At 38.6% G+C, this 12,863-nt stretch overlaps 1 protein-coding gene across 1 annotated transcript in view; it reads right to left on the reverse strand.

Annotated features, from left to right (window-relative positions):
- The window catches only part of GUCY1A2 (guanylate cyclase 1, soluble, alpha 2), a 298,023-nt gene extending 285,421 nt beyond the window's left edge, over nucleotides 1–12,602 (reverse strand). The window contains exons 1-3 of the mRNA XM_012002396.1: nucleotides 12,588–12,602; nucleotides 10,934–10,995; nucleotides 3,492–3,613 (exon numbers count right to left, since the gene is read on the reverse strand). Coding sequence (XP_011857786.1) covers nucleotides 3,492–3,613; nucleotides 10,934–10,995; nucleotides 12,588–12,602 — 199 coding nt within the window. The remainder of the gene's footprint in view (nucleotides 1–3,491; nucleotides 3,614–10,933; nucleotides 10,996–12,587) is intronic.
- Nucleotides 12,603–12,863: the final 261 nt, after the last annotated feature.

Consider the following 12,863-nt stretch of genomic DNA (forward strand, 5'->3'; position numbering starts at 1 on the left):
TTAATAGTATTAGAACTTGTTAAAACTGCAATAGTCATAACCTCATTTATATTTAACTTATTATGACAAAGGAGACTATGCAATTTATCATCCTTCTCCCTTAACTCTCCTACTCACTTTGTCTCCCTGCCTATAACACTATGTAACACATAGGAACAAGTAGCAACATTTCAGCAGAAAACATGGTACACATGCTTTAATACACGCTTCATTCACCCATTACAATTTCCAAGAAGATACTAATGTTGCCTCACAGAACATAAACACATTTCTACTATTTAATTTGAGCTAAAAATAGGCTTTGCAGATGAGGGCTAGAAAAGATTTTCTATTTTTTGGACAACTAAAATTAGATCATTTTGGTATGCAAAAGATATTACGTACCAAATAAAGCAATAAACTTAAATCTGAAGTCCTCCAGCAGGGAGGGCATTGTCTACTATGTTTCTTTGCATGGCCAGAGTTTCAAGGGCCCAGCCTCCATTATCACAGCAATTGCCAAAGCACCAAAACGTGGTGAAGAGATGGCAAGAAACAGACCATAATCAATATCCGTAATTTGTAAATGATGAGACAGAAAATAGAAACAACCAGTTTCTAAGCCAACAAAAAGGAAACAGAGAGCAAACATTTTGATATCTGAAAGCAGTTCTTTCCCCTTACTCCAGAGACATGAACCACCCTGTAGGGCACAACAGGCACTCCCAGGGAGTCCCATGGAAAAGGTGAGAACAAATGCGTGACAGAGGCATAACAGGTGTTCTCCAACTCACTTTCTCCTTCTCTTCAGGTCCTCATTTTTATTCCATGTCACCCTCTAAATGCAAACTTCAACCTGAAGAGCCAGTAAATGACCAAACTTTCTAGAGGAGTTGTTTATACTAACTAGGTAGAAATGATCATTTTGGAAGGAGAAAAATTGCTACTATGATCATATTTTGTGATCTATGACTTCAAGTCTTTTTTGATGATGAAGTATAAATAACATACAAATAAGTGAATAAACCACCAATATTCTAATCACACTCCCCAAAGGTGATCAATACAAACCATGGAGTTGGAACATTGCCTTCTGCCATCCAAAAGAAAGGTTCCCAGGCATCAAAATTGTTCTTAACTTGGTTGAAATGCTATTTTCCGGTGCCACCCCCCAATACCCTCCCAAAAAATAATTTTTTTATGTGGTGCTTTTCTGTCCAGTAAGCTAACCAATTCTTTCATTCTCATATATGATTACACAAGAGAATTTAAACACAACTTTAAAAAAAGATAAAATCTAAGCAAGCCAAGATTAATCATAGCTCCGTGACTTGTTAAAAACAAAGCTTTTACTGAATATGACCACTAAAGCTGTCCTCAGAGCATCAATATATCAAGATTCTTAAAATACATTAGTCAAAGAGAACAGCTACCTCTTAGGCACATAATCATCTGTGCCAGCATCTGGTTGGCAGGTGGCAGGCATTAAATGTTAATCTCCAGAAATTTAAACTTTACAAGATTGTGCTTTAAATCTTGAGAACAACCTATCATTACTCAGAGGAAGAAAATAATCAGACCTAGTATCTCTTTGGTAAAAAAAAAAAAAAAAAAAAAAAAAAAGTTAGTATTCATGGAAATCTAAACCCTGTTACACAATCACCTTCTAAGTTATAAACACTTCACTTACCCTAATGTCATCAGGCAGCACATTGCCTGCTGACTTCTCACTCACGACTTATTCAGCATCTCAGGGCAACTTTTGAAGGGCAACTAAACTGTGCTGGGCCAACAGTGTCCCCTGGTGGTCACCATTTCAAATTGTCTGACCCAGGGTTTCTTTCCGTGAAAATTCTGCATACTCATTTACAAGCCACAGTCCAACTACCTTTAGCACCCCAGTGTAATCATTATCTTTGAACACCTCCTATTCCCTCTAACTCAGTGATTATAAAACTAGGGAGCATAAAGAAGAAAGATGTAAGGGTCAGGAAAATGCTTAGGAACTGGTTAAGAAACAACGTCTCAAAAGATTAAACATCCCTTCACTGAGATTCTGATACATCCCTTTTAGTGTGGCATCATCACCCCACCCCTTGAAATCACAATGCATTAAGAGAAATAGATGTTACTGAAAGGAAAGTCCTTGAAAATATAAAATCAGAAAACTTTAAACTCTCGGGTAATGTCTCTTTTAATCTCACCTCTGATTTTCTCCAATCATAAGATTTACTTGGGTATTGTGACATCCCTGCAGTTGTTCTAAGATTAAGGTGATGAATCTTTGGCCTCCTTTTCACTACCCATCACCGTCCTGCATAGTGTTATAGATGTTAGACAAACCACTAACATCTATATGCCTCCCCTCACAAAAAAGAATACATTTTCTTATTATTCGATTTTGTGTTTACAAAAGTTACCTAGGATGAAAATGTAGCCAACTGGCGGCTGGATTCCCAGCTTGAATGTAAAAGAAGTCTACCTCTAGAAGTCAGGCATGTTTAGAAAAATCTGATAGACTCTTGGGTTGGGGTGACCTGGAAATTGTTTGTAGGAGAAACTCAGATGTCTCCAGGGAAAAGTACTTTAAAGGAAAAGAAAGAACATGCAAACTAGTTTGCCCTATTCTCCATCACCTGACCCCAAAAGAGATTCTGCATTCTGTGTGGAGTCGCTCACTAAGATTTGTTATTCCCCACTAGCACCCTCCAGCACCCCATGGATTCCTATCTGGGTCATAAAGAAGAAAGGATTCTAAAAAGAACTTAAAGAGAAATTTCTCACTAGAAACATCTGTAAGACATCAAGAATAAATATGTATTTCTTTTAGAACACTTTGCATGGAATACAAGGTAGCTCTCACATACCAAGAACTTCAGGTAGCACGGTAGAACAGCTCAGTTATGGTAGCTTAAGGCTGTATGATTGGATGCAACCTACCACACTACCTTTTAGCCATATTGGAGCATCCAAAAACAGCCCCTCTGCCATAAGTCCAAATACCTTTAAGACGGACACTCCTCCAGCCCCAAGAAGGGCAAAGACACCTCAGTAGATGACCTGCTTCACTGACAAGGCCACAGAAAGGAACGCTGGATTGTACAGTGTTAAGAGTACCTGTGGGCCACCCTTCTGCCCCAACCAAGACCTCCCAGAAATAACAGAGTATGACTGAGAGTAAAAAAAAAAAGATCCTACAACTTCAGCTGAGAATAAGGGCCAAAGAAATATGAATTACGCAAGGCTAATACTATTCACATGTGAATATTTGAAATTGTTTCCCTGGAATTTAAGTATTTTTGTTTTCATGTTTTTCCATCTCTAAGTAAGTGGCATGCAAGCAATTTCCACTCAAACATCTTCAGGAGAGTTAACACCCATCACTTCACAAGGTCTGGGTCTCAACTTGCCATATTCTCCAAATCTCTCTTTGGTAGAACATGAAACGTTTCCACCTCGACATTCCCTCTCTTTCATTCTCTCTCAATCATATAAATATATAGTTAATATACCGAGTATATTGGCAGTACACTGAAGAATTCCTGAGACATCTTCGATTTCTTCTTTGTTGGAGTGTTCTGCATAGGAGCATCTGTTAGAGATATTGTGGAAATTCTTTTCTGCATCCCTGTAACTAAGAAGAAAACAAAATTAGCATAAGGAGAAATTTTTGAAAGCATCTGCGAATGCAACTCATATACATACGCACAGGCACACGCAGTCTATGCTTTCATCATAATCACATTTTAAAATAAGTGAAGCTTTGAGACATAATTCTGGCGTAACCCACCATTCACATCAGCATTTGCAGTGTAGACCTGGAACTGAAGGCAACTGTTAACAAGAAAGCTATGTGTGAAAAAAATTGAGGAGAACGAAAAATATATCAGCTTTGTATAGCTAATGTATCACTCTGTAAGCACGTCATCAAGGCTAGTGATCTGCTTCTATGAGGAAGCTGCCTAGAAAAGGAAAAGTTAACAATGTTAATTTGGTGTCCTGGCATTCAACAGTGTTGAAGGTCAACACACCATAACCTTTATCACAGTCAAGAAGATAGCAGTATACGCCAGGCGCAGTGGCTCACGCCTATAAACCCAGCATTTTGGGAGGCTGAGGAGGTTTGATCACGAGGTCAGGAGATTGAGACCACAGACTATCCTGGCTAACACGGTGAAATCCTGTCTCTACTAAAAATACAAAAAATTAGCCGAGCGTGGTGGCAGGCACCTGTAGTCCCAGCTACTCAGGAGGCTGAGGCAGGAGAATGGCGTGAACCTGGGAGGTGGAGCTTGCAGTGAGCCGAGATCACGCCATTGCACTCCAGCCTGGGTGACAGAGCAAGACTCTGCCTCAAAAAAAAAAAAAAAAAAAAAGAAAGCAGCAAACCCCTGGCAAAATTTGAGTCATGGTCTTACCATTTTCTATCTGTGAGATCTTGGGCAAGTAACCTAATCTCTGTTAGTCTAACTTTCCTCTCCCATAAAATGGAAGTACGGACTAAATAACACAATGTCTGTGTAACTGGATATTGACTGGGACTTTTTGAGTTGCCTCTGAATGAGAGCTAAGACAAAATAAGCTGAGGACATTAAAGGCCAAATCCTCCCACATTCTAAAGGGGTAGCCAAGAAGACCAGAGCTCTTCTTCAGGACTTCAGAGGAGACTAAATAGCCACTGCCCCTGTCACCCTACCACCAGCTTACAGAAGCAAAGGAATAGAAAGACTTCAAAATAAAATCTTCAGAAGAGTCAGGAGTTGGCCTAGGAAGAGAGTGCTATTGTGCTTCCCCCACCTCCCCTCCTAGAAAAGGAGAGAAGGGGAGTGTTCCCTGCAGACATCCAGTTGGTGAGGGGGGTCCATAGCTGGTAGAGATTGGGGATCTCCCATCTCATTCCCCAGTGAACGTCTGCAGAGGCAGTGGATTTCCTGATCATACTCCCATGTCTGACTGACAAAAGGAAGAAGACTCAGGAGAGAGTCATTAACAAGGAAAAGAAATCGAGAAAAATTGGGAGCAACCTAAAGGCCCACCATTTGGCAGGGCAAATATGTGAGTTTCTCATGGGTTAGGGAAGAGAGAGGCAAGCTTGAGTTGTCTGGTTGTCATGGTGCTCTTCCAATCTAGAGGCTACCAGCCAGGGACAGGGCTCCCACTAGCAAGACCAAGAGAGTGAAGTCCTCAGGTGTGGGAGCTGTGGCATCCGAAGCAGTCAGGGCAGAACTCATATATGCACCCTAGCGAGTGCATCACAGCCAAGAGAGGACTGCTACAACCCCAGCAAATTTAAAAAGGCTTCTGCCATTTTCCATTTCATTCATGCTTCAACCAATACATAAGAGAAAGGGACCCAGAAAGGAATGGCCTGGAGAAGAGGAGTGAAAACCCACATCATACACTCTGTCCTGCATTCCAAGTCTCTTAGGCCAAGGCCTGACCCAGACAGGGAAAGGAACATTAGAGTCAGATTGGATATGAGAGTAAAGATTTAAATTGGCCTGGAGTGAACTTCATAATTCTTGGAAGTACTTAGAAAACAGAGCAATCTAAGCTAATATCGAAGGGGATGTAACCTAGCATGTTTGATGTGAGTGGAGGGAAAAATAAAATGGTTTCATGTTTGTATACCTCATTGAGATCAGACTCCAATAAACCAGTTAGGCAAAATGCCTGCCACAGTTTCCAGAATGCAGGAGTCACTCAAGAGGTGGAACAGGGAGCACAGATGTTAAACACAGGCAACCACAGGGTTATTTTTAATTCAACCTCCACCATTTTTATCAGAATGACCTTAAAAAAGTATTTCTTTCTCTCAGCCTCAATTTCCTCAACTGTAAAATGTGCTTAATACAGTACTCTTATGCAATATGTTTAGGATTAAATAAAAGATGGAACGTGCCCAGCATATCTCCTCCAACACAGTAAGCAACCAATAGATATTAGCTTTTGTCTAATCTGTTTATGTTCAAAAAGATACAGTTTTTCTATGTAAATATATGAAAAAGAAGCTAGATCATTTTTAGATAAAATAATTTAAGCCACAAAATCTGATTATGATAGCTTAAGTAATATCCTTGAAGTTTGTTTCCCAGAATAATCAGAATTCACCCACTCTTAATTTCACTTCTAGTGTTCTACTGAAATTATTCTGGCTTAATTTCTCCTCAATTGTCAAAAGAAAAAGAGAACAGAAGGCTGGCTGTATAAAACAAACATAGGGCTCACATTAATAATTGGAGCAATACAATTTAATTTTAGATGACTGTAAGAATTGCTATCCCAGACTAATATGAGTTTGGCAATAGTCCTACCCATGATATTAACACAACAATGCTTATTCTGGCCAAAAAAAATAAAAATAAAATAAAATTAGTGGCATGGTTCTGAATACACATTTCTTTATTCTTTATTGTTTAAAATATATAGTGAATGAACACTGTATCTCAGAAAGATTATCACATCTCCCACAGCAGTTTACTGAAGAAATCTGTGCTTCATCTACACTGCCATGGCAATCAATTTTTGTGAGCCATAGACCAGTAGGAGTCATGTAGTACAAATATGAGTGACAGCAATTGAGTCAAGCCCTCTAGAGACAGAACTTTCAGTCAAAAAAAGAAAAAAAATCAACAAAAAAGTGTTCTCTTTAAGAAGAAAACTGTTGCTAGAACACAAACTGCGCATCTTCAGCTCCGGACGCTAAACAACAGATTCTAAACTTTAAAAGTCCCAACGAAGACAGGAAAAGATTGCAGCAGGAGGATAAACTGAAGATAATCAACAAAAGTTGAATTGCAAAAGAGTCATTTACTAATAGTAGTAATAATAATTCAATTCATTTATTGATTATCTTTATGTACCAGGTACTATGCTAACTACTTTATGTAATTATGTGACTTCATACATTATTATCATTAAGATTTCATTTAAACTTCACCACAACACTGTTATTATTCCCATTTTTAAAATGAGAAAACTGAGGCTCAGGGATTTTAAGTAATCTTCCCAAGATTATTCAATAGCAAAACTTGACTTTATGTCTAGTAATTCTCATATGTCTACTTACAAAACACAATCTTTCCACAACATACAAAGAGAAGAAACGGCACAAGATAATGGCAAAAATTATATAAGAAAAGAAGTACTATTATAAACAGACATTCCTCCATCCTCAGTTTCTTTTAATTTCTAAAGTGAATCCTGCCTGTCTCCTACTGACCCCTTCTGCTTCTCACTAATCTTTCCACCCCACAACACCCAGAAAGTCCATTCCCTAGAAGTTTGAGTTAAAGAGCAACTAACATAAAGATGCACACTCAATACCCCCTTACTCATTCTAGGTGAAGGAAAATCAGTGCTATGGGAACAAGAAGCTCTCCAAGTGAGCATGAATATGTAGAGTTTATATAGCAATCAAAATTTTCCACAAAGTCAACCTGACACAATTGGAGTTTGAGGTAGGTGATGGAGAGATGCTTTAGATGGAGTGATCAGGGCAGGCTTTCCTGAAGAGAAGACATTTTAACAGAGATCTATATGTATATAAAGAATAAGTCATGCAAACATCTGGGGAAAGAGCATTACATAAAAATGAAACGATACATACAAAGGCCCTGAAGCTAAGGTTGGCAAGTTGAGAAACCAACAGAAGGCTGAAATGGAGTGAAAAAAAGGGAAGTGGAAAGGGATGAAATTAGAGAGGGAGGCAGAGGCCAGATCACAGAAAGAATTTAGACTTTATTCTACCATAATACGCCATTATATAGTTTAAAGCAGGGGGTTCAAAGTGTGATGCATGGACAAGCAGCATCAGCACTACCTGGGAACTTGTCAAAAATGCCAGTTTCTTGAGCCCCATCTGAACCCACGGAATCAGAATCTCTGGGAGCAGGGCCCAGTAATATGTGTTTTAACAAGGCTGGCAGGTGATTCTGATGCACATTAACATTTGAGAACCATTGGTTTCATGTAAGAAGGTGGCATGATCTAATTTTTTATCATTTTGCTGTGGTGAAAATACATATTGGCGGACAAAAGTAGAAACCAGAAAATCAGACCAGAATGTCTTGGTGAGAGATGATGACGATAGTGGAGATGAAGAGAAGAAGATTTATCACATTGCATGAATAAATTATTTTAGCACTCATTTCCCCAACTTGAATGATCTCTATGAATAAATAAATGAACGAGTGAATGGATAAATTAAGGAGTAGAATAATGTTTAAAGATAAAGTGGATGAGGTACAGAGAGGCTATCTTACTCCCTAACAGGAAGCCCCATCGGCTACTCCCTCCCAGTCCTTCTGTCTGTGACCCTTCGGAACAGCTGCTCCCTGCGTTCAAGTCTCAGTCTTGGCAGACAAAAAAAGCCTCAGAGAGTTTCTATGGGCAACCAGTATAAGAATCCAAGGAGCAGAACTGTACAATCCTAGAGCTCTGATAAATAACACAGATTAAGGGCAGAGTTTTCAAGGAAAGGAAAGGAAGGTTAGTGATTGAAGGATAATTAAGAAATTAAAAAGAGAAGGGCTAGCTCACACTCTGTTACCTGTTTTGCTTCAACACCTCAACACAAAGTATTTAAATGCTGAGTTATTTCAAGACACCTTTAAGCAAGCCCCATTTCGGAGATTAGGAAAAGCATCTCCTTCCCACCTCGCCTGCTGAAAAATAACTAAAATTATGCTTGTCGGCACTTACTCTCAATTCTCAATTCAGGGATTCTGAAATCCCTTTAACTGTAAGAAACACATTCTTTTTCACAATTAGAGATAAGAAGACTTAAATTGTATTTTCTTAAGAGGAACAACACACAGTTGCAAATACTTTTTAGTTCAAGGGTGAGTGATATTAGCTGCTCTGCTTTTTTGATTGCGAAAAGAGAAATAAAAAGTAGAAAGATGGAGAATAAAAGACAAAAGAGGAAGTTGGACAGGAAAGTCATCAATGAGAAAAAAGGCAAGAAAGGGGAATACAGTCAAGAAAGGCAAACGTGGCAAAATTGCTGTCAACAGGACCCCTTTGTCTTCATCAGCATGAATGCAAATAAAGTCAGTGAGCAAAGGTGCTTCAAGTCCGAGAAATCAGCCAAAACTCAAGCAAAAATATGCTAATAGGCCTATTTGAATCATGCCAGACATCAAGACCCCTCTTTATACTGGTGTCAAACTCTCCATTTTCTTTATACTGTGTATGTAATAAACAAAACTAGGAAAAGACCATTCATGCAATGGACAAAGAATCACCACAGGCCAAATGTCTACATAGGCAGAAGGGGAGGGCTGATGCAGCTAGCTGGATAAAAGAGAACTCCCTCCATTCTATCAAAGGTGAAAAAAAAATTTCTGATTATAGCAATATAGTTTGGTTATCTATTTGGATCACATTATAAGAGTCCCACTCCAATTTGCCTTGAAGGCATACTTTACATACTTTAGTTCACAAATGAGAGTATTTCATCAGTTATTTTATTTCAAAAGAGAAAGAACATTCATAATCCCAGAAAATGATTAGACTTTGATGGATATTGTCATAAAAATATTAATAATAACAATAAACATAAGAGCAAACAAGTATGTAGTGCTCACCACATACAAGGAACTACTTTATTAATTTAATCCAAACACCATACTTTGAAAGCAGCTAATTCAATGAGAGTGATTAAGTTTTATTCTAGGATGTGTGGAGAAAGATTAATTTGACATTCTTTATCTCCATTAGGATAAACGATTTAAAATCACTAATGGCCTCAAACTAAAAGCCATCTCAAGAGTTTAAATAATATGTTTTTCCTTGAACTACACTCTTGAGGATTAGTATGACAAAGTTTCAAAGCAATTCCTTTTGAAATGACAATTAACATAATCATCAAGCATTTAAAGTATAAGGCGTTGTACTAGGTACCAAGATTATTTTTCCATTAAGAATTCTTCCCTTCTGTTCTGTGAAAAAAAATCACACTATACCCTAACAGCCAAAATTATGTTCTTGATCCCTATGGCAATGACTATTAGCCATAAATGTTGAATGATCCTGAGAACAGTTCAAGAAGTACCAGTTTGAATACTGACTTCTCAAAAGTTCTTAAAATCTTACAAAGATAAATCACTGTGCCACGTAAAGAATACTAACAAGGTAAATTAAAAATATACATTGTCTCTAATGTCAATAAATTGAATCTAAAAGCTAGATTGCATGAGTAAGTAAATTTAGGCTTTCATATTTGCCAATTGCTTTCTGCCATAGCCAATGAGAGGTGTACCTCGTACTCATCTGGAGCTCTCTGTTTACAAAATGGTTTCATTGAAATTACCTCATTTAATCATTACATCTAATCCTTGATTTAGTTATTATTATCATCACATTTTACAAAAGAGATAAAGTTACTTAGTAAAAGATCTATGTGCTAGTGAGGCCTTGAAGTCCTGTCTTTTGACCTCAAGTCTTCTTACTTTACACCACACCACAACCACTTCAAGAAATAGGCGAAAATAAACAAAAATACGTAGCACATGACTGTAAGTAAACTAATTCCTCTCACTGAACTGTGTTAAGGCTGTAGTGATTTTTATCAAACTCTACTTAAGGATTCTAAAATCCCATTCAAAGCATCTGGGTGGGTACCAATAAACCTTACCACATTAGTAAGGCAAAATTATACGAGTCAACATCGGAATAAGACAGTAAGAACATGAGAAGACCAAGAAAAAAAAAAAAAAAGGAAAAGCAATACCAGAAAGTAATTTCATTTAAAAGAATTAAGCACAAATAAGCCAAAAGAAATCACTCCAAGGGACCCCCCCCAATAAGCCTTCACCCCCAACACCGTGAGAACACAGCCACTGTAAAATAAGGTTGACCTGGGTAGCAGAAAATCACATACTCAACAGCTACGTTTGAGTAATCACCTTTAATTTTCCCCCAATAATAACCAAAATCAATTTTTACTTACCCAATAACTTGATGTTCATAATACTGCAGTGTCCTCTTGAGAGTTTGCTGTATCGTCTGAGGCTACAGAATAATAATAATAATAAAAACATATTATCAGCAAATCAGTACCATTCCCATTGTGAGCATCGTAGGCAGATAGGTGAAGCTTCTGATTTACCTCTTGCGAGTTTTCCTTCTACAATATTAACCCATTTTGCATCATGCCTTGTATTTTCCTCACAGAAACTAATGAGGCACTCAGCAATTACACAGAACTTCCCAATTTCAATTATGATAGTATTTCCTAGGAATGTTTTCTTCAAATCTTTTGTGCCAGCTATTAAGTTCAATAAAATACTCATTGGCTGCCTACAATAAACCCAGGCCTTGGGGGTAGTGGGGAGGGTGCCCTGCAGAAACATGAGTCACAGTTTTTCCTTTCCAGCATATGTAATCCGCATGAGGTAATGACCAACTTAAATGAAATGGCACGTCTACATATTTTCCTCTACATTTTAACAAGGTTTTCAAAGATGGTCTAGCAAGCAGTGATAAATTGAGTTAAAATAGTCAACTTTATAATAAGGGATATTTTTAAACTTAAATGATCTTTTTTTTCCCTGTTCTTTGAGGAGACTAATAAAAAGGCAGAGTAGGATGGGAAGCCAATGATCCAGGGCCCACAGCCATGACTGTCACAGCAGTCAGCCTGACTTCCTCCAGGTCCCAAGAGAATTCAAGCAAAGGTTCTTTCTGGAGCGTACTGGATGGGCCACAAGTGTTTCAGGCCAAAAATGGGGTCTGCAACAAATATCTAAGCAACTCATGACCACATTTCATAATCTCTTCTCCACAATGCCTCAAGACAGAGGTTTTTAATCCCAGATCAAGAAATTAAGCAACAGAGACTGAACTTGGAGTTTCAGACTTAGAGAGTCATGAATGGGGCACCAAGATCCTAGAACCTAGATTATATTAGGAAGTTATGATAAGAACCAAGTTCTCAGTAGCAAGAGAGAGAATGTTTTAAACAACAAAAACCTGTAGTCAATTAAGCAGAAAGAAAGCACTCAAGGCCTCATCAAAACATTGATCAATTACAGCCAAGGATGAATTCTAGGGGAACACGAATGTAACACAAACCCTTCAAGATGCGAGGCAGCATGGTAGCTTGGGAATCTCACGGGCTGCTGCTAATTAACTACACAAGCCTTCTACCTCTAAAAAGGTAATCTGCAGAAAAGGTCTAGCATAGTGCTGGTACCTAAGAAGCAGTTAATAAATATCAATTTCCAATCGCTAATCCTTCAAAGTGGCTATCTTAAACATATATTGTCTAAACGAGACCCCAGGAGCCGGGCACTCTGGCTCACACCTGTAATCCCAGTACTTTGGGAGGCCGAGCACATGGATCACTTGAGGTCAGGAGTTCAAGACCATCCTGGCCAAATTGGTGAAACCCTGTCTCTATTAAAAATACTAAAAGTTAGTCCAGCGTGGTGGCACATGCCTGTAGTCCCAGCTGCCTGGGAGGCTGAGTCATGAGAATTGCTTGAACCCAGCAGGCAGAGGTTGCAGGCAGCCAAGATCACCCCACTGCACTCCGTTCTGGGTGACTGAGTGAGACTCTGCCTCAAAAAAAAAGAGACCCAGAGGTCTATGTCAAATCTCACTTGCACCCACTCCATGTCCACCTCTTTATAAAAACATCCAAGACAGATGTAACACTCTCCCTACCTAACACTCTTCGAATCTTTAACATCCTCCTTGGTAGGCAGTGGTTAAAGTTAGAGGAAAGTGAGCTTAAATTGAATCAAGGGCATCCACTGAGATCTACTCTACATTACCATGTAGGAGAACCCTTTCACCACACAAATCTGAGGCCTCAGATACCTACTGCATGTTAGCCAAGCCAATTCACAAATTAACTTCAGGAGGAATCAGCTTGC

This window comes from Mandrillus leucophaeus, unplaced genomic scaffold (assembly GCF_000951045.1).
Source record: "Mandrillus leucophaeus isolate KB7577 unplaced genomic scaffold, Mleu.le_1.0 Scaffold685, whole genome shotgun sequence".
In the NCBI taxonomy this organism is placed as follows: domain Eukaryota; kingdom Metazoa; phylum Chordata; class Mammalia; order Primates; family Cercopithecidae; genus Mandrillus; species Mandrillus leucophaeus.